Below are 25,864 nucleotides of genomic sequence, written 5' to 3'. Positions count from 1 at the left end.
TTTTATGGTGAATATTTCCAGCTGGGACAAATTATTCCCATCTGATCCATTATGGCCTTCTTGAATTCTTTTTAGGAAAGAGCTGTGCAGATGGAGGTATCTGATTTGTGAAGGGAAAAATCACTTAAACTGTAAGATTTTGGCAAAACGGGATTTTGAAGACAGGGTTTCAATTTAAAAAATAAACATCTGCTGCGCTCCACACAGCCTTTCAGCACTTTAAAAATCTTTTATTGTTTTGTTTTTTTCTCGGTTTTTTTGGTTTCAAAAGTGGCAGCAAAAACAGATACATGCCACAACGTGTATTCAGCACTTTGAAATCAGCCTCTACTGTGTCAGGTCGGGTTCAGTCCCGGGTTGGTCCGTCAGTCCAGGGCGGCTCGGGCTACTCTGGCTGCTCATTCAACTCCATGTCAGACACCAAGATATTCTTCTCGGCCTGTTCTGCACTGTTGGAGTTGGTGCGGCTGTAGCGGGCCCCTTCATAAGAGCCCCGCGATCCAACAGTTCGGTGTCGGTAGAAGTAGATCACGCCAACAATCAGCACCACAAGCACCAGGCCCGCTACCATAACAACAATCAGCGTGGGCAGGCGGTGACTATCTACTGGGTAGAGATTGAGAAGGAGAGATGGAAATCTGGATAAGCGCACACAATTCTGGCTTCAAATGAGCTGAATAACTTAGCAGTTGTGAACAAAACTTACCGTCTGAAGTTAAGATTTCAGCACCTGCGGATGGAATATTGAACAGTCAGTAGTGTGCTAAGAATCTGCATCATAATTTAGGCATTTCCCTTAGCAAATTACTAAGAAACATAATAATGACTGGCAAATGCTGCTTAACATGACAGTTCAATTAACTTCTTTGTGCTTACTGCGAGGCCGTTTGCAGATGACTCCGTGTGTGCGATTTCTACAGGAGCCCGGCTTCCACCGACCAGTGTTGCTCTGGATCCAGAAGCAGGAGTTGATGGAGAGCACAGAAGAAACGACATCATGTCCCTCCCAGTTGGTATACAGCATCTCTGTGCCCTCAGACCACACTAGACCTCTACCTGTGGTAGGAGCATGAGCATAAACATATTCAGAGTGCAGTTTTCAAGGACTTTGTCTTTAGTTTTGCATAAAAGAAAAACACACTCTGCTTAAAAATTCGATCTTCTCACCATCTCACCAAATATGTTTTGTAGCACTTCATATAAATTATCAAATTACTCTAATAATAAGATAGTAAATGAACTTTTCTGGAATAAGGAGACTCGCTTGCATTTAGTAATTATACTAAATAAACTGAATCACAAAAGATAAACTGCAAGCATTTCCCTTCCACAAGTCTGTCAGCATGGATTTTAAATCTGCTGCTATAGAGCGACATAGAAGAGACAGGCTGAGGCAATAATGTTGGACCTTTCACGCTGACACCCAGCCAAGCTCCATGTGCCTGTTCTGCATAACTCTGGATGTGCTCCCATACAAATCCATTCTCTGTCTCATCCATGATAGAGAGAAGTTCTGCTCCGACTAGAAGAGACAAAAAAGAAAGAAACAGAGATGGAACCAAACTGAATTGATTACTAGGGAGACAGAACAGTTCTGCCCCAGGCTGAATGACAACGTTGCTAAATTTAGTATTATTGATGTATTTTGTCAATCATGTTTGCCGTGGACAAGGACAGGGCTTTTGTATTTAATTGGTTTTCAATTTAGTGTTATAAGCTGTACAAGCTGTACAATAAAGCTAGTGGAGACGTGTGGTTTCTGAGATGCTTCCATACTTTTTTTGCAGGATCTATGTGCATCATCCTGCAGTCTAAGCAGCTGCAAATTGAAGGCGTAACAGTGGTTTCTGAAAGGGACCCAAGCCCACTCTCCCAGAGACTGGGGGCACATGCCAGGGTAGATCCACTGATGAATCACAGGCTCATCTGGCAAAAACAAAACATTTGAATGTAAGTCAAAATGTTGTCAAAGAATATTCAGTCCTACTAAATTGTTATTAGCATTCTTTTTTAATGCAGTCTTATATTTGGTTGTTGATACACACATACCACTCATTTGACAGATAGCAGCATCTAGTCTCGAATCACAGGGAGTCACAGTCCATTGCCCTGTGGTGGTCATGTGACCACATCCAGCCATCAGACTAGGCTCTCCATCATTCCAGTTTGAATATGTGACATCTTCATTATTCAGCCAGGTAAAGCTCCTTCCCTGAACCAGAAAATAAAAAATTATTTCACTGCAGTTTCTCTCACACTGATAAAGCTTTTCAACTGATATTTGTATTTTTAATTATAATCGGCTTACTCCATAGTTGTAAAGCCCAATCCAGGCTGGCTGGCGCAAGCTGTTTATAAGCAGTGTGAGGTAACCTTGCTGGAACGGATCCTTCACCCTGGCAAGAGTCCCATTCAAAGATTCACAGAGGTGCAGAGCACCAGTCCAATCCAGGCGTTTTTTCACTACTCGATACGTCACTCCCCCCAGCTCCACGGGCTTAGACAGGGAGGCAGGAATGAGGGCCGGAGCCGGAGGGAGACCTTGTTCTGAAGTCAGATATGATAGTTAACTAACATATGTAATTCTTATTATAGCACTTCTTAATTACACTGTCATAGTAATAAGTGATTATCAGACCTTGTTGTCTTTGACAGATGAAGCCATGACTTTCCATCTCACATGCTCGAGAAGCCCACATGCCTGTTTTCTTCTGCAAGTTTTCATGATACATCACCACACAGTTTCCCTGAAGGGTGACAGTGAAATATTTAGAAGAGGAACAGACTGATGACAAAGCCATGACATAAAAAGTAATGTGAGTACCGGCGTCTTGTTCTGGTGTGGTCCGCTGTTGTCGAGAGGCTCGCCAGGTGCCCAATTTGTGTAGCTGAGCAGGCCAGCTTTGGCCCATTTGAAATTTGCTTTAGAGTCTGAAGTCAAACCCACCCAAAGTTCAGCGCTGGCGTTCTTCAGCAAAGTGGTGACAAAAGCTGTGAGGAAGAGAATAAGTTGCACGACAGTCTGATGACACACCTCGTCCACCTCCAGGTTTTGACTGTATGCCATTTGTATTCTCCTTTAATTACCTTGCTGCAAATGATTGGATATCACTGCCAGGACACCTCCCTGACTCTCACAGTTGAGCTTGGCTGCGGACCATGTGACTCGGTTTGACTGATCAAATACTCTGAAACACTACACAAGCAGACAATATCGCTGTTTTACTGTAGTCAAGTTGCATAAGGATGCCTGAAATACAGCATGTGCTCTGTTGTTATTGTAGTTCTTGTACTTTACTGGCTGCATGCAAAATTCATTTGAGTCATCATTCGTACAAATGACCATAATGCGTTATGCTGTTACACTTTTAGCTCTACCTTATGCTGAAAGGAAGACCATCCATCACGACACCCTGATGGTGGATGAGGGGATGGTGGAGTTGGAGGAGCGGTCCCTGTGACATTCACTCTCTTACAGATGTAAGGCAGGTCAGAGTGGCACTTTTGATCAGCCCAGTCCTCTGTTTGGGTTTGAGAAAGACACGCTAATGGAAATACTCTGGATTTAAATGAGCTTCTCACTATATCTCTTTCCAGCTGCTCTTACCTTTGTTGGCTGACATGCAGATGCATTTCCGATCTCTGCTGATTGGGAGCGGCCTGCCAAGGGCCCAGGCCACATAATTTAACACCGAGTGATCAGACCATCGGAAGCGGCCGTCATTTTCATAGGTGTGAAGTCCCAGCCACCAGAGGTCACCTTCCACCTTAGACATCTGAAGGTGGGACACAAACTGTGAAAAAGTGTGTCTAGGCATAAGAGGTCTGTTTATAGAAAAAAAAGAGTACTACAGATTTATACCACAGTATCACTGTAAATGTCTAATTATATAAATAACTGTAGTTATATATAGTGTAATGGTTAGATTCTGTAATGATGAAGCTGGACTTTACTTGCTTGCCAAGACAATGGCAATTAATTTCAATTTTTGGACTAAATTAGTTCCTGTAAATGATGACGAGCACCATACCTTGCGTAAAGTGTTGGCCAGGAATGTCTGCTCCTCTGCTGAGTGAACCGAGGCCAATGAGGAATCAAACCAGGAGCAAATCCTCTGGGCTTGGTCCCAGGTGCTACGGTGGTCAAAAAACTTATACTCAGCCTCCCGGAAGCCAATCCATTCAGGTGAACTGGTGCCTGAATGGAGCCAGGAAATTAAAAAACATCAACAAACGTTGACATGTAGAAGGAAGGTTTTAAAATAAAAACAAAGGTGATAAAAAGAAAGCTATGAAAATAAGACAGACCTTCAGTGATTTCTGGTACCTTCTCAACACTACCTAAAAATACAAGACAAAAGTTGTGACGACCAACAAGTATATGTTTTGACAATATGTATTGATCCAACACACGATTTATGCTTAAAGTCCACGGCTGTTTTACCTCTAGGGATCTTGCAGATCCAGTCTAACTCAGAGTCACAGTGCATGGCCAGCCAAGTCATACTACCCAAGTCTGCCGCAGCACACTGCCGTATGTTGTAGTAGTACCGACCAAAGTTCTGGTATGTTAACTGAGACACAAGCAAGGATTAAACAGATTGCATTTGAAGTATTTTTCATCACTCGACATGTAGGCTGCTTGTTATCATGACTCACAGCTAGTCCATCACTCCACTTCCAGCTTCCATTGTCCATGGGGTTCCTGCGATTCAGTCCAATCCAGAACCAGTGCTGCTCATGTTCCTCTGACTCCCTGTGGGGACACATCATCGCCATCAGCCTCACCACCACTATCCATGCCATTGTCAATGTGGCATATCATCTAAACAACAATCCACACACACCCAAAAGCCTCATGTAGGATCTGCAAAACAAACTGCTCCTCCTCAGGGCCACTGATACTCAGCAGGTTGGCTCCATGTTTCCTACAGAAATTATGAGCCCGCATCCAAGTTAACTTCTGTTCCAGCTGGGAGAAATGAAACACCTGAACAGAGATGATGAAGATGTCATTCAGTTTAATTAATTCTGTTCTTCAAATCTTGTTGATTGCTGAAAGAATTATTTCTGTTACAAGTGGCAGATTAAAATTTCCATAAGTAAAAATTCATTTCTTTCTACTGAAACGCAAAAGAAAAAGAAAAGAAAACCTGGTGCCAGCATGGCAACACAAAATTGTGCAACCCAATTTAGAACCAATGGGAGGGTCTGCTGCAAAAAATTCACCAGTCATTGGCAGATGCCACCCATAGATGGGGCAGGGATAGCTCAGTAGGTAAAGTGGTCGCCCCATGATCGGAAGGTCGGCGGTTCGAATCCACTTAACGGCTACCCTGAGGTACCCCTGAGCAAGGTACCGTCCCTACACACTGCTCCCCGGGCGCCTGCTTAGTGGGCTGCCCACTGCTTCACTGAGTGAATGGGTCAAATGCAGAGAAAAACAAGTAATTTCCCCATGGGGATCAATAAAGTATCCATTATTATTATTATTATTATTATAGATGCCATCTGGCACCAAGATATAACTAACTCCATACCTGCACAAGTCTGAGCACCACACCACTTTGTTATAAAAGAAGTATAATTATTTTCTTTTCTTTTCTAATAACACTTTAATTTTGAACCTTGTAACAGTAGCGTAGGTTGCTGTTGCTCTTCCAGTCGCTGGGACAGGACCCGCTGAGGCTCGGGGTGGGCTGAGGGACGGGGAGCTCGGGGCTCACAGACGTGTTCTGGTTCTGACGGCAGATGAATTTGGCCTTTGATGATGCACACTCCCTCACATCCCACAGACCTGCTTCTGTGTCCGTCGCCATAGAAACACAGCCGCTACTAATGTTGGCTGAAATAGATACAGGGGCGATACGTAGGTGAGTGGAGAGGAAAAGAGGCTGCACTGTGGAAATGTGTGGAAATGATCTAAAGGGAAAAATGTGATTATGCATTACTCATTGGGCAATTATGGCTGTTGAATCTTGTATTTAACCTTTCTCAGTACAGACAACACGCATTAAAATAACTTGTTGCTCTATTACTCACCTCCCTTATGGTTCATCCATAAGGATGACATATTTGCTGATGGGAAGTGATAGAATGCTGCACATAGAAATTTCAAGCTCTCTTTTAATCAGGAAGAAATGTCAGGCAGAACTATGGTGCAGGCATATACTGTGCAAAGGAAAAGTGCAGAGAACGCTTCAAAGAGCACAAGCATCTGTTTTAAACTGAGTAAAGTTCAGACAGTTTACATCTTTACATCCATTAGTGACAAGTGTGCATCTGTTTGATTTAGAAATTGTTTCCATTGTAGATCTAAACTCCACAATGGTCAATATTTTACTGACAGAATTTCCTTCTCTGCTGCTCTGATGGTTGTTAAAAGTTTCCCAAGAAGTAGTCCAATTTTAAAACATTAAATTAAAAGTAGCACAAAAGCACCCTTCAGGCTAATTGCAACTGCTGCTGATTATTTTCCAAGACACGCAGATTGTCTGTTAATCAAGACTGCCTAAGAAGTAAATGCCTCTAAATGTTGTTCTAAATCTGTATTTTGGCAAAAGAATAAAACACCTGGGACCAATCTGTTTTCTTCTTTGCACATTAAATCACAAATTGGCTCTGAAACAGAATTCATTTTGATTAAGAGACTTCACTAACCTACTTTTATTTTAGGGGCTATTGTAAATGACCTGCTATTATGTAAGCATAATGCAGCTAGCAACAAAAAAGAAAACAAGAAACTTTTGCATGTTCCTCTTTTCATTTTGTTTTCTCTTTTCTGTTAATTGTAGTCAATCAAACAGGTAATTCTCCATACAAAAACTCCAGGGTGGAATGATTGTACAGCATACGTATTTAATTACCTTAAAAAACAAGAATTGGACACAAATAAAAATAAAACCAAACTGTACAACCAATTCTTGTTTTTTCAATCACCTGGAAAAAGAATTGTAAAAAAAACAAAAAACAAAAACATAAAAAGGCCCAAATTGGCATAACATTCATGACTGTGAGGAGTGTATGTAAATTTCTGAACACAGCTGTATTTTATTCTTATTATTATAACAAAACAAGACCCCCCCCAATATAACAATTTAAAAATAATATAGCAAATATATGAAAAAAATAAAGCAGAGATAATTAATCAGTTAAATCCTTAAACTAATTGGCTAATGTAAGTAGTTTAGTGATAATACAGCCCTATCCCAACTATCAAAGGCAAGCACATCCTGGACAGTCTGTAGCAATGCTATCACAGAGAGACAGACAACCTTTCATGCTAACGGTCACACGTACTGTAACTGTAGAATAACCAATTAACCTTGCATGCATGTCTTTGGACTGTTGGAGGAAGCCGGAGCACTTGGAGATAACCCAAGCAAATACAAAATAATCCATGGAAACTCCCCGCAGAAAGAGCCCCAGCTAGCAGATGGATTCCATTATATTATATTTACTTGTATATTATCAGAGAAGAAAAACTCAGCACTTATTTACTGGCAAAAACTTGTTCAGTGGATGTATGGTGCTAAAGGATTTTTTTTGAAGATTGTTTAAAATCGTCAGTGGTTTACAGTATATCAATAATAACTGATTTAAAGTTGCTCTGCAATTGTTGTAACAACAGTACAGTTACCAGCAGTACAATATCAGGTCATACTGTACATGCCATTCTGCTAATTTAAATCTGAAGTGTGACCCACCTGGCTGGTCTCGATTCCAGTGGGTGTAGGACACTTCATCATTGGTAATCCACTGGAAAGCACCGTGATTTCCCTTGTTACGAAGACCAATCCAAAAGGAATCTCCAGAGCGCCCGAACACCAGGCTGCTGGCGAAGGCTTGCTCAAACCTTTAAAAGCGACGAGGTGTTTTAGGGAACTAGGACTGACTTTTAATCGGTGCAGGGTAAAATCGCTTCCCTGTCAGTGCAGTATTTACCTGTTAGTGATAGTAATAAGTGTGGCTCCTTGGTCCTCGCAGAACTTTCTGGCTCCATCAAAGGTGAGCATTTCTTCTCCCACCCAGTAACAAGCAGGACTGTGCCACTTCCAGCCCTAAGAAGAAAGGAGAGGAATTTAACAGGATGTGGAGACTTATAAAACCAAAAAAACCAAAGCCTTACAAAATAAATATACCAGTCAAAGAAAGCAAGCATCTACAAAGGTTGGGCAACTCTTCAAATTTTCTAGTTTAAAGTGTGAACGTCAAAGTGCATCAAAGCACACACGGAGACAATCATACTTATTTTTGGAAAATGTTTTCTCTCAGAATCATGACCACTGAGTTATGCAGTTTAAATTCATTGTGTTTCACCAGAAAGAGTTAGACGAACTATGTAAAATCATGCAAGACCCACCACGCTGTACTTTTTTGTAGGAAAGATACAGCATATAGTATGTTTCCATGCAAAGCATTTGAATGATATTTTTCACAAAACACAAATTAGTGTATGTAAAAACAGAAAGCTGATAATTTTCCATTTGCAGAAAGAAAAAAAACCTTTTCCTGGACTCAGTCCCTCCTGCCACCTCATGTACTGTAGCTGTGGTCATGTACAGACACAGAGTGCAGCCAACATGTAGAAGGGGTGAGATTTTGCATGAGAACGATAGAGAGAGACAGGTTATATACAGCACTGTGTGAATAAACCCAACCCTAGGCCTTTTGCACAACCACATTTGCCATCTAGGCAGAAACCCCAAAGGTTTCAGCTGCTTGAGAAGCATTATTTCCTGAAACTTACACCTCCCCAAAACCCTTTGCTAACCACCCTTTGCTTGTGTTGCATTCAAAACATTAAACAACCCGTGCTGACTGATGTTAAATTTCCAGAACGCTACATAAATGATTTATTTCTGCTAGTCTGCAGTGTTTTTATATGTAAATTATATAGAAGCATAAACAATCACCCATATGCCATCCATCATTTGACAACAAATGGTATGCTGATGTTCTGTAGATGGAAGTACACTATTCCCAGCACACTTACTCACACAAAACATGGACACAAACAATGGAGCACATTGGGATAAGTCCCTTTGATGCTGTAACAAAGCACATATATAGCTAAGAAAAAAACCCCAACAACAACAACTATAACTTGCCTTCCCTTCATTTCTTTAACAAGTTCCTTAATGTGTGTCTTTTATACTGAGAAGCTAGCATGAAGTTGCTTTTCCGAGCATTTTTCTTTCTAGAAAAAAGCACTATGGTAGCAGTGAAAGTAAGTTAAAACAATAATGATGTGGGCTTGACAGCTGAAAAACAAGCCGAAGCAGCTGAGGGAAGCTTTTGGGGGGGGGGGGTAATATTTTTAGCTTGCTAATGTATGGCTTGCAGGAAAATCTGTTAGTTTGAGTATATTAGTATGAGGAACGGTGGCTCTCTAAAGGTGAAAGACACAGATGACTGAAATAGTAAGCACTATTGTTGAGGCAGTTAGCTAACTATGAATGTACTGAGTTGAAACAATCCAGATCAAATGTGAGCTTAGACACACTTGGCCATCAGAGGTCGGTTCTTAAGTCCATCTCACAGGCCTGAGGGAGCTATGTGACATGAAAAAGTGTCTGGGATCACATTGTAAAGACACCTTTTCATTTTGCAGTTTGCTGTAATTCCATACACACTCAAAAAATGAAATTGGGTGGTTGTTACATGTACAAGATTCAAGCTTGTAATTTGAACTAAATAATTTCATTTTTCTATGGCGAACGTAATTAAATCATGTAGCATCTGCATGAAATTCAGCAACTTAATTTGTTCTTGTTGAGATGACATGATACAATCTAGTAAGAGTGGTTAGTTGCCTGGACTCATGAAGTTCACAAGATCACATTAGATGTCAAACTGCAGGAAAAACGCTGGAGTTTTAAGAGGCAGACAACTACACCCACACCATGTGTATGCTATCGCTATTTATTGTGGTTTAACCTGTCAATGACAAAAACATACAGAAAATTCTTCATCAAGCCTTGTAATCATAGCTTTCCTAGTTTTGGTAAGCCTGGATTGACAGCTTGGTGGCATGATGGTTAGTGGTGTTGCCTCACAGCAAGAAGGACCTGGGTTCAAATCCACAATCTGGCTGGTTTGCAGTGTGTAATTAGAGTTGGGTTAATTGGTGATTCTAAATTACGAATGAATGTGCAAATGGTTGTTTGTCTCTATGAAATCATCAACCCCCATATTGGTTCATTAAGCATGACTAGCAGTAATTGCCTTGATTAACATAGTAGTTGTTCAAACAACAAGATTTCATTGCATTTTCCTAAAGTTTTTAACCTGTGTAGAATGAATTAAAACAAATTTCACTCTACATACTTCAAGTCAATGCAAGTATACTACGTTGATCCAACATAATCTGATTACATTAAACCACCAAATCCCAAATGTGTTGCTTTGACATGGTCAGAAATCTGTTATAGTACTTGGTTAAATCACGTGGAAAAAGGTGCCATGATTAAATTGTGTTCATCCAACAACAGATTTTTTGAGTGCAGGAAGGACATGTGGGGAAGTGGGGAAACACCAAGTTCAGTTTTCAATTATTTTAGGACCTCCTTTCAACACAGCCTGGTTGAAGGACCATAAGCAGTTCCAGTTGTATTACCCATCCTGCCTGTGGCATCAAATCTGATGTATTTCCTCCCTGATTATTTACACATGAAGCAAGTGTCTGTGTGGGTTCTCAGTCAAACAGGTCATTGTAGTCTTAGGAGCTGGAAAGGAAGGTGACTGGACTTCTTTAAGTTATTAAAGTCACTGTCTTGAAGCAAGTGAATTATCCAGATAATTAAAATAGTACAACTAGAAGCCAAAAAAGCAGAAAAACAACAGCTATCACAGAAAGTTACGGCTTCAGTGAGTAGGTGAAACAACAGCACAGCAGTATCCATTACATTTTCTGAAAAATGAACCCAGCACTAGATGGGGTAAATGGCTTCAGGATCAAGCAGCACAATATTGCTGAAGCAGTCAGTGGGCTTTCTGTCATTGTTGTTTCACATGTTGCGTGAAGTGAGCTCATCTGCTCGAGACAAACCGCACGGCTGCAAGACCCTGCAGCACAGGCCATGCCAAATGACCCCTGTCACATTACCACCCATGATGCCTCGGTCCCCAGGGACAGGGAGGCAAGGATTCATTACACCAAACAAATGGTCCGTCCATATGCAGAGCTTTGCTGAATGTAACAGCTGAGAAGCAACACGACCCTCAACTTGAGATCATTTACATCATAAATCAGTACTTGGGAAAAATATATAGCTGAAAACACTGCTGAAGGGCATAAAGATGCACAGATATGAGCTGTAATTTCTCTTCTCGCTACAGTGATCCGCTGTGTGAAACATTAATCAAAAGGCCCGTAAATGTAGTACGTGCACAGTGAATGCTTCCAGCGATGGTCAGGTACAAGTGGTGTAAAGTCTTGTGTGGAGAGAAGTATGAGCTGTATAATCAGGGACAGATGCACAGATGCCACATCTTTTTTTTGTATTTGCTGTACACACATGTTGAAACAAAGAAACACAATTATTTTAATTTATTTAGAGTTTTTTTTGTCCGAGAGAATAGTTTATGTGCGCAGGACTCAGTCTCTGTGGTGCACCTTGTTACTTTCCAAGTTAAATTATGATTTATATTCCAGTTACAGTCTGGGGGCAGTGGAGTGGAGTTGAAGAGTGAGAGATTGAGCGGAGCACATGCAAAAGAGGCCAAAGGTGAAGGAATGGGTGAAATATTCAGAATAATAATTATCCTGTCAACAGCTAGAATTCTATGCTGAATAGCTCTGAATACATTATTTATGGTAAAAGAGAGGGAAATATAGAAAGAAAAAAGTCTGTGTCTACAGTAGGAATGAAACAATTACCAGTAATCTAAAGCATAAACAGTAAATGTCAAGGAGAAAATTAAGTATAGAGAGAAGAAAGGAGTTATACCTTTTTACACTGTTGGTGCTGTGGCTTCCCATCACTCTTTGTTCCTGGTTTTTTGCAGATGGAGGGCAGGGTCAGATTACAAGGGCTGTCATCCCAGCGGCCCTCCTGCACATCATTGGCAAGACACAAACAGAAAGAGAGAAAACAGCTGGTAAATATATACAAACGGAGTCTGGCTGATAGTCAGGGTCTGTTACTGTGGCATTCTTATGGCCCCCTGGTTAATGTGAGGGTGCAGAAGGGATCACTCACAGGTCCCCACATGGAGACGCAATCTTCCTGGGTGTTGCGGAAGTTATTGGGTTCAAAGGGATGCCAGTAGGTGAAGATAACAGGAGTGTGATCAGTCCATTGGAAGTCCATTTGCATGTCAGTGTCATGGAGCCCTACCCACAATTGCTCAGTGTCTAAAACAAAAAACAGACTGTTGGGTTAAAAAGATGATTATGGACAAAAGAAATAGGCTTAAGTTCCAACTGTGACATTTTCCATTAGGTCTGGTAATTCGTTGGAGCGGTTTCATGACTAAAAATATGATTCCACACTTTGTGTGCTGTTTTCAAGCTCAGGAAAGAATGTGAGAAGGAAGGAGAGAACTGTCTGGTTTCCTCTTTATTTAATCATGAAGATTGGAGGCATATAGAGGGTTGCTGCAATCTTTTTAAAATCAAGTTAAGGACAATTTTAGAACTTTTCAAGCAATGAAATCTAACAGTACTGGTTTCAGCAGTGTATGCTGTATCACCACTGCCACATTTGTTAACGTTCAAAACTGTGATGCAGATTTATGATGTGCAGAATGTCTTAAAAGTTAAGCGCTATATAAATACAGGCCATTTACCATTTACCATTTAAAAGAGGATTACTGTTCTGCAGCAACATGACTGTTTCATAAAGGCTTCAACTGCTTTCTTTTTAATAGCTCCAAACTTAAAAGTTTTCAGCACATGGCAGTAAAACAAAAAACACTAACTTGATCTTCTTTTCGCTGCTCCCATTAGGGGTCACCACAGGGATCTGCCTCCAACTCACACTATTCCTAGCACTCTGTTCTGTTACACCAACCCTCTGGATGTCCACCTTCACTGCACTCATGAACCTTCTCTGCTGTCTTCGTGTTTTCCTCCTGTGTGCAGCATTATTCAGCATCCTCTGCTCAACATATCGACTCTGCACATGTCCAAACCATCTCAGCCTTGCCTCTCTAAATTTGTCTAAAACTGATCAATTTTGCTGAGTAAATTATTATATCCAATGATATTAATATATAACTGCATTATAAGCATTATAAGCAGTTTTTCATCATATAAGACATTTTAAAGATTCACTGGATTCACAGCAGGGAAATTGTAAAACAGTATTTGTTTTCTATCTATTTACTTTATTTTTAACATGGTATATTAGAGTAAATAATCAAGCTTTTAAAATGAAATTCTCTTTTAAAATTCACACCATAATCACTGCTAAAATACCAGCATGTTCTCTCCCATGTGTTTAAAACAAAACATAAAATTTCAGACATTTCGGTTAAATTTTGAGGATTTTTTTGTGAATCTACTGGGCTTTAACATCAGTTATGTAAACTCTCCTTATTGGGCAAAAATCCTGTGTCTACATTATGCCTGAAAACAAAGGTTTTATTCCCTCAACTTGGTTATTTGTAGGAAGTCTGCTGCAGAGGCACTAGGAATCTGCATTACATAGATGTCCAGTTAAAGCTGAAACCTATTTGAGAAACATTTGATGAACAAAAGTGTGGTAACATCAAGAAAAACATTAACTTTGATTCATTTTTGACTTTGAGAGGAAATAGTACAGTACTATAAAAAACAACAACAACAAAAAAACCCCCACTAAGAAACACACCTTTCTTCAGGTCACGTATGATGAACTCCAGCTCAGGTAGAGTGTGGATGCTAACCAGGTTGGCCTCCATTTTCTGGCACGTTTTCTGAGCTGTATTCCAGTCAGTTTTCTCTGAAGTAAGCTTATAGCAACCAGCCTGGAAGGCCTGCCAGCCCACATCACACTCATATTTCTCATCATCTGCCCACGAATCTGTGTAACCAGAGAGATAAAATCCATCAAAGTTGGACTTTTTCAGTGTGGTATTACTGTTTGCATTAAGAAACATAAAAAAACGAACCAGTGGTGAAGGGGTCAAGGGTGGCGTTGGGTCTTTTCTTGCAGACATACGGAAGAGCAACTGAACAATCGCGGTTTTGCCAACGACCTGATGACTCAGTTCTTATTACAGCACAGTTCTTCTCTTCAGCGTGATTTGGCTGTTCTGAAGATGAGTAAGAGAGACAAACTCTTCAGAAAATCACTGATTTCCAGGGTGTCAATCCCAAAATACTCTCAGGCTCAAATACTGTGGTTGCACCAGAGAGCTGCCAAGCAGGTGTTTGAACTGAGAACTGAACTAAAAACAAGCATGCATTTTTTCTCAGCCATCTGCAGGAAATAAACATTCAAAAAAAGAAAGATCACAGACACTTCAAGCTTTAAAAAGACAGAAAAGCTTGAACTGTTTTTACAGGCCAACCTTGCTCCCAGTTGAGATACTTGAGTGGTGAGGAGTCGGCCCACTGCCAGCCTCCACTGATGTCCAGGTCATTGAGGCCAATCCACAAAGCAGCACTGTAACCAGTGAGTAAACCTAAACAACAACAACATCTTCTTAAAATAAGTAAAAAGATAAATGAAAATGGTTTTGCTATGTGAAAGTAAAAAGTTACTCAACTCTGTCAGATTAGCTGTGACTTTAACAATCACCACTGCACCAGGCAGATTACACAATAGTTATGTAACAACAGTCTAAGTGTAGCCTAATATTGGCAGGACAGTCACATCACCCCCAAAATTCAATATTCCTGTTGGCAGAGTGAATCTGCAAACCAAATATTCTGTTTGCCAATATGTTACACAGCCTGAGGTACTGAGTCCAGTGGGATCACACCAGGCACATCTGCATATTGCTTTTATTTTTATGGTCATCCTTCCATCCATCCATCCATCCATCCATCCATCAACATATCCAGTAAAATGTCTCAGTTGGGTTGGAACCAATCCTAGCTGTCCCTGGGCGAAAAATGGGGTACACCCTGGACAAGTGGCCAATCTATCACATGTCACCAGAACTGTAAGGTTTTTATAGTCACTGATTGTGGAGTTGAGAAGGTGAAAGCACATCTAACAGAAGTGCAAGAAACACCCAGAATCTCCCAGAAAACCCAAATTCTAATAGATTTTACTTTTCCACTGTGATCAATTGTTATGTTGTGAATCACAGCATAAAAATGTAATGGCATAGAACTGTAAAGATAGGGTTTCACTTTATATAATTGCATTAAAGAATCAAGAATAAAGCATATTTCAAACAGCAGTGAACCTCTGCACATTACCATTAATGTAGGTCTGCTCATGCAGCTTGGTGATGCTTAGCAGGTCTGCCCCCTGCTGCCGGCAACTGATCCGAGCCTCGCTCCATGATAGGGTTGCCTGGAAGTTAAACTGGTAACAGCTGTCTGTGACCGGGTCAGTATCCCAGAAAGTTTCACAGCCATTACCTGACAGGGCAAAGAAATTAACAAAAAAATTAGAGGAAAGTGAAAGAATCACTTTAATGTTGAGGACTGAGAAATATAAATGTAAGACTACAGTATCTTGTAACATCAACATATAAGACTATAACTTACTCTTGACAGGACAGAATCCCCAAAGCTCGTCTTTGCCATAGTCATAGGTGGTGGCACACCAAAGATGGCCATCTTCACGGCCAGTGCTGGTACAAGTGTGGAACCACTGGCCATCATAAAGGAAGGGCAGGTAGCAGGGGCGACCATTAGAGTTCCCCTGAATTGTATAGATCTCTGCAGAGTAAACACAAGAGAGACTTTAAAATCCTGCATGGAGCAGCAGAGAAAGTCTGTGTTTGTTTTCTTCTGGAGCTATGCTTGTGAACTTTTCTGAACTCAAATACTTTATATGTTTTCTCAGCAGCTTTTATAATCAAACTCAGGGTAAAAAACAGAGGATGAGCTTACAGTCAAGACAGTAAAGTCAAATAGTGGTCAGCGGAAGGAAGAGTAAACAGGCGGGGTTTCCAGAAAGCCAAGTGTCTTTTATCATGAACATCAAGCAAAAAGAGTTCAGAAATTCCTATGATATTAGAAACGATTAGCCCCAACTAATTATATTCCAAAGCAAAATCGTAAATTATACATTAACAAGAAATTATGTCTGATTTCTACTTTTTTTTTCCATCCTAAACTCGCCATTTTAGTCTCCACATTCCACAAGTATAGTACAGTGTGAAAAACAGGGTGAAAGCGAGGGAGTGTGAGAGGGAGAGGCTGGATCTGCGGTGCTACCAAAACAAGTCACGCCAATGGAAAGTGAGGCAGACATGTTAAATGAGAGAGGAAAGATTTCTGAAGCTCCCTCCCTGACTTTCTTCTCTGCCTTTAGCATTGACCGGCTCTTTGGCTGCAGAGGAGCCGATGCTCGGCTGACTAATATCAGAGGCATTCCTCTCCATGCGCAAGCAGACTTCATAAAGGAAGTTGTAAAGATTGCCACTTGAAAGTTAAAAATGTCAATCCTCCCAGTTTGCATGCCACAAAACAAGAAAAGGGGAGAAAAATATAAAAGGGCGACTTTTCTTTTTTGTGTTAACTGCAGCTGAGCACAGCATGTTAACTACAGATTTATATGGCTGACCGACTCTAGCTGTAAAATTTTGTCAAAGAACAACTGTGACATTTGATAATGGTAAGAATGGAACTTAAAGTGGAAATGGGGCTTGGGTACCAACCACAATGGTCAGATTTAATCTAGATAGAAAACTAAATATACGAAATACAAATATACTTTAGGTCAAGAACAACTTGTGTGTGTTTACCGGAGTTTACACACACAACACACAATGTTTTTCCTTGGATTTCCGGCTGGCAGCCAGTCCTCTAGCATTCCCTAAAAGCAACATGTTTTAAAATCCATTTGATCGGATACAGCTGTGGCATCCACAGCAGTAAGTCTATCTGCCACACAGACGCAGAAAACACGCAGAGAATGATGACCTCACTCAGTGTGATCATACAATGACCTCATATGATGTTATGTAGTCATACAGGTGAGTCTATAATTACAAACATTCAATCCAATCTACATTTTTAAAGGATAATATCTCTGATTTCATATTGTATTTTTGTGAAGCTTACATGATTTTGAAATATATATTCATCTCTATGCGAGAGCAAGAAGAAGCGAACTTGTGATTTTAAGGGTTTCTCAAAGTGCTGCCTGTTGCAGTTGCAGCCCTTTGTAACATTTTATGGGATTTTGCAAAGGCCGTAGGAAAGAATGCGCCTTTGCAACATTTAATTCATCCACAGCTTATGTCATGCTATGACGCAGCCGTGCAGAAGGGTGCCAACTGTGCATTCCTCTTCAATTTATACTCTTCATTTCCAGCAATCAAAGTAGACTAATACTAACACAGAATACCAACATAATACAGCATTCTTGGCACAGACACATCATAAACACACTCTTTAGTGTGAGTATGTTTTTCTCAGTGTGTCTCTTAATCATGCTGGATTCCTAAAACATCACTCAGTCTTCAACATTTGTGAACCCCCAAACTAAATCTTGATCTAAGCTGCCTTTGAACAATCTTATTAGATAATAAACCATTTTATTGTTATTGTGCAAAAGGAATAAATTATTTGAACGTTAACAGCTTACTGCAGTTTGGAGTAAATATATGGCATGCATTGGCTTATAACATGAATATTAGAGCTACTTTAAAAACACTCTGAAATGAACATATCAGATATAAGAAGACTTACAATTAAGAATTTTTGATTTTCACCAAGGGTTTCATTATTTTCATAGCATTTTAACAACATTTCTGGAGACTGCCGAAACTCAGGAGAAGTTGTGTAATGCAGGAGGATAAATACCCTAAAAATCAGAATAACAACAAAAAATACTCATAAAAACACAAAGAAACTGTCTTCTGGAGGAGCTCCTCAGCACATAATCCAATACAAAAATACAGTAGAATAACCCGAGGAGAACAGTTCCCACCAGGCATTCTTAAGTTGAGCTGAAGGATTAATGATTTAGAATTCCTCCTGATTATTTCACAGAACTGAGCTACTGGAATCATTTGCTTTAGGTCATTTAGGCAAAAGAGGCTCAACCAACTAGAAATTAATTAGTATATGCGTGTTAAATTAATTAACTATTTGTGGCTTTTATAAAAATCAGAAAACATTATATGACTAATTAATTCAAAAGAACTGGCTCGTGTGTGTTTTCAATTGTTTTTTAATCTTTCATTAATTCTATTTAAATTTTTGCTTATCGGAATGCTAGTTTTAAAAACAATGTTATTTCAGAGTGACAGATGTATTGGCACAAACACAGATAAAGACTATCTACCAATTAGATAAATACTGCAAATTTGAACTGATAACAATTACACCTACCCTGATTTGTTTTGGAGCACAGATCTTGCAGCCCACCATGTAGAGTCCATTTGGAACGGCCTACTGTCAGATTCCAGGGTAGATCTGATAGAGGATAGCTGTTGAAGTTGTCCAGCACTTGGCCACAGTTCCAGCTCCAGTGTACTTTGGGGGGTTCGCGATCACAGGTGTATACTCCTAAAGGAAATTTATCCAACTTCAAGCTGCTGTTATTAGCGATCACACCCAGGCACAAGGAGGAGCCCAAATTGAACAGCCGCCTCCGAGTCACCCATTTCCAGCGCTGGTTGGGTTCCTCACAAGCGGCTGACAGGGCAAGGGAGCGATCCTGCACCCCCAGGCACTTGCCCTGGCCCTCAAGGTAGAAAGCAAAATCATCAGACTTGGCAGGCGCTGCGCAAAGAGAGAGATAGAAACAACATTAGCACTCAATCTAGCTTTTGATAAAAACAATATCTTGTTAGCAACTGCTGGAGCAGCAGAGGTCAGAGGCAGGATCAATATCTAGTGTAGAACTAGTGGAAGTTGTGGACTCTGATGTCCAAGTGTGACACACTGCAGTGGAATTAATTTGCTAATAATCCTAAAGTGACCCTAAAATCCTTCATAAAAGTTATATTAGAGTCTTAGGCAGGGGGGAATTGCAAAAATGACCTGCTATAAACTGTTAAAAAATGGCTGTGAATGTCTTTAATTCAAGGCTAGTGATAGAGGTTGAATCATTTCTCCATCCTTCAGGTTTCAAGAATTTACGCCATTCCCACGCTTTAACATGGAGTTCTCATATTGTTCAGATTTCTCAGCTCTGATGTCTATATTGGTATTATGGCCCTTTTATAATGATTCTCTGAGAAGCTGCAGATGCCTGCAGACTGGTGTTGCTGCACAGAGCCTTACAGTATTCACATATTACCATTACCCCAAGTAAAATAAAACATTACCATAAAACTAAAGCTATTTAAAAAAGAACACATCCTGTGTGGTTGGATGCAAGCTTCAATGACAAAGATTTTCTGTAACAAAACCCAGCACCCTGTTTCAGAAAATGTTTGTGGTTTATTTTAAGTCTGCCTTTTCTTTTCTTTTCTTTTTTAGAACAAACCAAGAAATCAGGACAGTCAAGGCACTGCTGTGTGTCGTGGTGAAGGCAAAAAACAGACAAAAACAGGCAAGTCAGAAGCATAAAACTGACCTAAAATTAAAAGTATTTCAGAACAAATATTTCCAAAATAAACAGAAATATGTTCTCTGTGGTTCTGGGTTTAGCGATTGAGGGACAAAAGCGAGACCCTCAGCATTCCTACTCAGCAGGCTCCTGAAAGAGACCAGGAAGAAGGGTAAGAAATGGAAAAATCCCTGGGCACTGTGGTAATGGCAACATGAAGTGTCAAAGAAAGGTGTCGGGCCACCATGTCCTACCACTAATAATGAATCCATTCATCTATTGATTCTCAGAGTTTACGGAACTCAAATCAATTACAGGGACTATCTGAAAAATAATCCTTATTGGGACAACTCAGAATAGTTCAAGTCAAAAGTCATCACTAATTCACTGTCAAGGGGTCAAGGGTTCAGATTTTTCTTTCTATATAGATACCTTAGACAAACCATTGCTCAGCTAAAACACTACAAACCTCCCGTTCTGATTTTATGGATGGCGAAACAATGAAGACTCATAATGAGTGCCATAAAAAACACATCCCTATAATCTGAAGGAGTCAACACGCCCTTCTACAGGCTCTCAGCCTCTGTGGCTGTGTTTCTCAAAAGCAATATACGCTCTGATTGCAAAAAAAATGGCCAAAGCTCAGTGGCAGAGCAGTTCAGTTTGAAGTACAATGTCATCAGATATGAGGCCAACCTGCTCTTAAGTTATAGCAACCACTCATACAGCAACAGCGAGACAATAGGCTTATTTACTACGAGCTCACTTTTCTAATCATGAGAAGAATTAGATCAGAGGGAGTAATTTGCCTGAATGGGGCACAAAAGCCATTTGCTTTTACTTCTTTTCAGGGTAAAAGCAAGTGGGAGCTTATACTTCATCGTCCAAGTTAAAAAAAAAAACATTCTGAATGCTTCTGAGGCAAAACTATCTTTCCATGTGTCTGTATTTCTACTCACTCTATTATTGCACTGCCTGGCAAACGTAAATATACTTCTGACTTTTCTGTGACCAGTGTCTTCTGTCTCTTCGGTATTTCCTTCAGCCACAAACCAAAGCATTTAATTTTATAATTAGCAGCTTCTAACTTATTTAATCTTCTGATTCTGTTTTTTTTAACTGTGCTGCTTTGCCTAGAAGTTAGAAATCTACCAAACAGAGACATTTCTGGAGTAAAACCAGTAAAATGCAGGGATTTTTGCTTAAAAATGACTCACTAAGAATTCTTTCCAGCTCATATAAAATGTTCTATCATTGACTTGTTCTCAGCTCTAAACGGTAAATCATTCCTGCTTTCCAATTACAGAGTGATGTGTGCCTCAAAGAGGTTATGCTCCAGTCTTTTTCAGGATTTAGTTACATGTCTCACTGTAAATAAAAAGTTGTGTGAACACTTGAGTAGCTCAAGTTACACAGTGCTGACTTGTTAACAGGCTGAGGGATAAACTGAAGTAAATCACTTTGATGCTATTCTGAGCCTTTAACAATAGGAGTTATATAATAATAATAATAATAATAATAATAATAATAATGATAATAATAATAATAATGAAGTGCTTTAAGCAGAAGAGTGCCCGTGGGAAGAGTTTCACACAGTACCGTGCCAGTCAACATCTGGATTACACTGCACTGAATGAATTTCAGTGTGTGAATATATGGTTAACATTAATACAGTGACAGGATGAGACTCTCCTCTCATAAGCTTTTGAACCATTAGACAACCTGAAGCTGAAGTTCCAGACATCAAGAAGCAGACTCGCAGTTTTAATTCCAGCCTGGAGGCGACACGACTGAATGTTTGATGTGAGAAAAACTCCCGGGCAATCAGAGAGAGTGCAGAATTCCAGATTAACTTTAAGTCATTGAGCCCTGTGAAAGCTAAGCCACAACAACTCTCCTGCTGTGATCTCATCCTTTTCTTTGCCCTGTCACCCCCTTTTTCAAAGCCGAAAATGGTTTCCTACCGAAGACACAGGCTGAAACACATGGCCAAGAACAACTAGCAACAAATGCCAGGAAAGCCAGATATTCCCAGAACCTCAGATTCTTGAATGCAGTCATCTGTTGGAACAGACTGGAGAATAATACTTAGAGATACGGGCAACAAGTCAGTAGCAAGTCTTGGCTCAAAACATTGTTCAACAAATTTCTCAACATTACACTATTTTGAATGTGAATGATTGTTTCTGCCTGACAATTAAAACCAGGTGGATTGTTCATTTCCCCGTCATTTGTATTTTTAAAGTTATCTCTAAGATCTAAATCACTGTATGAGTCAAAGTCTTTTCCCCAAATAACCTTATTTTGACAGATGTATGAGATAAAACAAAAAAAGCAGATCTTTAACTGGTCAGTGTGATAAAATGACAACCAACAAACAGACAGGAAATTCCAGCTGGCTGCTTTTGCTTCATTGGCGTTTTATGGTGGTCTGGCGTTTGAAGCAACCCTGACTGTGGATGGGCTTTTACCTCATCTGAGGAGAAGGGGTTTGGAGAAAAGAGTCTATTTGCATTTTGCAGCCACACTCTGAAACAGAGCGAACAGGAACCTCTGGGAAAGTGCAGATCAAATTTAGAACCCAGAGTGAGAATAAGTGCACCCCATTGAAACTTTCCATCACTCCCACACTTGTAATGGTGATAACAGTTTATCACAGTGTAGGTTTAGCTGTTAAATCAAGTGAGAAACAAGCCGGCTCTATTTCTGCTGTTAACTGTGAGACTTGTATAAAACATTTTTAAAATAAATTTAATGGAAGCTTGGCGTGAGAGCTTAGCGCTGGAGGATGTTACATCAATACTGAAAATGGATGTGAAACTTATTCTGAAATGGCATGCCATGCTATTTTCTGCCACTTATATAAAAAGAACAAAAACAAACAAAAAACAAAACAAAACCCAAACATATCTTAATCCCTTTTAAACCCATCATTTGTTTGAGCATCTACTAAAAATCAAACAACATCCAATGAAAGATTTAAAACAATTACAAAATGCTGGCCTATTTTAGACCAAAGATATTTTGGGGGTAAATCCGGTGGCTATGAATTGCAAAATCACCCACAAAGCAGGACATCAGGAGGCAGCATGTCATCTTTTAAAATCAGTAAACTATCATAATCTTTTCACATCTCATCCATTTGGTCTAAAAAACCTTGACAATGGCAGAGAGGTGCAAGTCAGTTCAAAACTAACAAAAAAGGATATTTATATGGCATAATCCAGTTCATGAACTAACCACGACCTTCAATATACTGACTCATGTTCTGAAGTTCTTTTGTGTTCCTCAACACAAAATATACTGCATATTGAACTATATTGATCACAAATTCAAAGGGAAAAGAAAAACACAAACGCACACACAAAAGGCTTTTTCAGGCCTATTTCACATTTTGTCATGGATTGGTGTGCAGACTGACATCCTCAAACTTCAAAGTGTTAAACAGCATAAGAAGCAATTTAATCACATGGAAAATATTAAATGAAGATTGGTCAGAATGCATTGCCTAACTTATTGAATTTCTTTGTGGTAGCTGCTTGTACACAGTATTTAATCATTCATACAAAATGAAGCAAAATAGTCATTGACAGGTTAAGCCTAGTAAGTCTGACAAACTTTTAGATGACAAGCATGAAATTGAGAGAAATTAAGCAAATCTGATTTAAAGCCAGGCGTTTAAAAGCAAACAATGATGTTATCTACCTCTTTTCTAATCTTTGGAGAATATGTGGGTTTTTAGGTGATGTGCAGACCTAACAGTTATGTAGGGCCGGACTGAATGTGTTAATTGCAGCCTGTAACAGGATGCAAAGGTCACATCTGCCCGCAGGGTGCCAAATGAAGCGTCTCTCCAAGTCGATTTTAGATTAGATTAGATTAGATTAGATAGAACTTTATTAATCCCTCGGGTGGGTTCCTCTGGGAAATTCGATTTCCAAAAAAGCACAGCACCGACAGAAGTTACAGAGTTACAGAATATTATATATATATATATATATATATATATATATATATATATATATATATATATATATATATATATATATATATATATATATATATAATACACACACACACACACACACACACACACATATATATATATAAATACAGAAATATACGAAGGGGATAAATAGAATAAATAGGAATAAAAATAAAAATAAAAATAAAAATAAAAATACAAAGCAGTCTAAAGATTCCCATCCGTTACCAAAATAGATCAAACAGGCCTCTCAAAAAGGTGCCTTTCTTTGTGTTTTCTGATGAACTTTACGCATAAATAAGAATCACTATACAGACACTAAGCCTGTAGCCTCTTTCCTCCTCCCCCAGTTTTTCTCCACATCTGGTTCCACTCACTGCTTGGCCTTTTTGGTTCGTGGCATACCAAAGCACTAAAGCCACAATGCGAAGCTTTTAATGTATTTTCCGCGTGGAAGTCTTTACCAAAACAAATGCATGCACAATATGGTTACTGCCTTCCTGCTTTTTCTCGACTTTACATGAATGAAATCAAGCAAGAGCTGTTTTATGCTCACCCGTTACGCTCTTCTTCAGTTCCAGACTAAAGATGAATAAATATAAAGTGCATTTGTAAAGTATAAGTTGCCGATTTGTCCATGTTGCCCCCGATTCCTTGTTTCGGTAACTGCGCTTGCTTTGCATGCTCGAAGCCGCACACGCCAGCACAAGCTGCAAAAACACCCAAATGTGGAGAAACAAAGTAACGTCGGAGCAACTCACGGCCCGACTGTTTGACTCCGAGGACGGAGGATGCAGAGCTGGTGGTGGCGAGTCTGACCGCTAGAGCTCCGTCTGCCTTTCAGTCAGAGGAGAGTGAAATGAATGGAGCAGAGTCAACACTGAGAGTGTGTGACGGTGTTGATATGGTTCCCAAAATGAGGTCCGAGCGTGTCATACAGGACGTCGAGTTGTACTTCTATAATGTAATGTCTTAATGTTTGCTTAATCATCCAGGTAAGCAAATCCCAAAAAGTTGATTCTGTTCATCTGGACGTAGCGTTTCCAATGGGAGAAACGTTTCGTCACTTACCCAAGTTACTTCTTCATTCTCAGCTGACTACAGGTTTCCCCAACACTGCACATGACGGAACTCAGTTATTGGACAATGTACTGTCTTTGGAATCTAAAAACAATAATTTTTTAAAAAAGTAATAAGGCCGATATCTACATTTTAAATAAATTATACACATATTCAGTGTTTTTGACCGCAAAATAGTGCTAATAAAAATGTATAAATAATAATCTGAGCTTTCAATTTTATGTTTTGAAAACCCTGTTAAAAAAACCCAACCCAATCAGCTTATTAAGCTCCTTTGTCAGAGCTGAACTCGTCAGAAAAGTTATCATGGCTTACTCGTGAGACCTGCTATAGTAGAGAGCCTTGAGTTGAAGGATATGAACATGCCAAATAACCTGTAATGCAGCATTAAAGATTTTACATTACAAGGGTTTCACACCAAGTACCACTTAAAACAACTAATTTATAAAGCTTTTTAATAACGATAGGATAAAGTCTGAATTAGGAGTGAGTTGCCAACTCTGTGTACAGGGAAAAAATAAATAAATCAGATATTAGAAAATTTAACTAGGTCTGTTACGACTGAGTTCTCCAGTTGTCTTCAAATACAAAATACATCAACTATTACTCAGCTTGCCACCGCAGACACACAAATGAGAACCCACTGAGTGTGGGCTTTAAAAATAGCTGTATAAATACTGACCTTCATGCAACTGTAGAAAAGCAGAAGTCAGAAAAATCTGTAATTGTAATCAGATTTATAACTGTTGCATTGAGCTTCCCTATTAAGTAAACTTTCTTCAGACTGTTTGTGTCCATTCTTTGTTTCCTTGCCACAACTTTCATTTGCTCAATTATTGAAGAATAAATTATAAGTCCCAAAAAGTTGATTCTGTTCATCTGGACGTAGCATTTTCAGTGGGAAAAAATACTTTATGACTGCAGGTTTCCCTAACTTTATAAACAGAACATTTGCATAATGACTGGAAATAGTGACTCAACCCATCTGCAGCCAAATGGGGCTGAATGCAAATTTCATAGTCAATTAAATCGATTCTAAAGGAACATCGAAGGGACAAATAATTAAAAAGATACATATGCTCATGAATACACCTGCATTTAAAATGAAGATCGAAAGAAAGATGCAATGGTAACCCCATCACACACACAGAAAACAAGAACAACAGACACATTTTAACCAATA

The 25,864-nt window shown here is 39.5% G+C and overlaps 1 protein-coding gene across 1 annotated transcript; it reads right to left on the bottom strand.

Moving 5' to 3' along the window:
- Positions 1-215: 215 nt before the first annotated feature.
- On the bottom strand, positions 216-24,427 carry mrc2 (mannose receptor, C-type 2). Its single transcript, XM_085352749.1, has 29 exons — positions 24,158-24,427; positions 18,452-18,844; positions 15,653-15,826; positions 15,359-15,523; positions 14,500-14,613; positions 14,098-14,241; positions 13,818-14,009; positions 12,204-12,358; positions 11,952-12,056; positions 7,945-8,060; positions 7,707-7,855; positions 5,628-5,845; positions 4,848-4,990; positions 4,660-4,756; positions 4,445-4,574; positions 4,309-4,341; positions 4,032-4,198; positions 3,608-3,776; positions 3,379-3,521; positions 3,088-3,196; positions 2,825-2,991; positions 2,639-2,747; positions 2,309-2,547; positions 2,050-2,212; positions 1,777-1,926; positions 1,409-1,522; positions 877-1,056; positions 707-730; positions 216-603 (listed from the first exon to the last, which is right to left on the bottom strand). Exons 1-29 carry the CDS (start codon positions 24,282-24,284, stop codon positions 386-388), a joined length of 4,407 nt encoding a protein of 1,468 aa, XP_085208875.1. The 5' UTR covers positions 24,285-24,427; the 3' UTR covers positions 216-385.
- Positions 24,428-25,864: the final 1,437 nt, after the last annotated feature.

This window comes from Diplotaxodon limnothrissa, linkage group LG4, assembly GCF_057381915.1.
Source record: "Diplotaxodon limnothrissa isolate DT_005_m linkage group LG4, D_limnothrissa_male_GT1.1, whole genome shotgun sequence".
Lineage (NCBI taxonomy): Eukaryota > Metazoa > Chordata > Actinopteri > Cichliformes > Cichlidae > Diplotaxodon > Diplotaxodon limnothrissa.
This window is presented reverse-complemented; position numbering and strand designations above follow the sequence as displayed.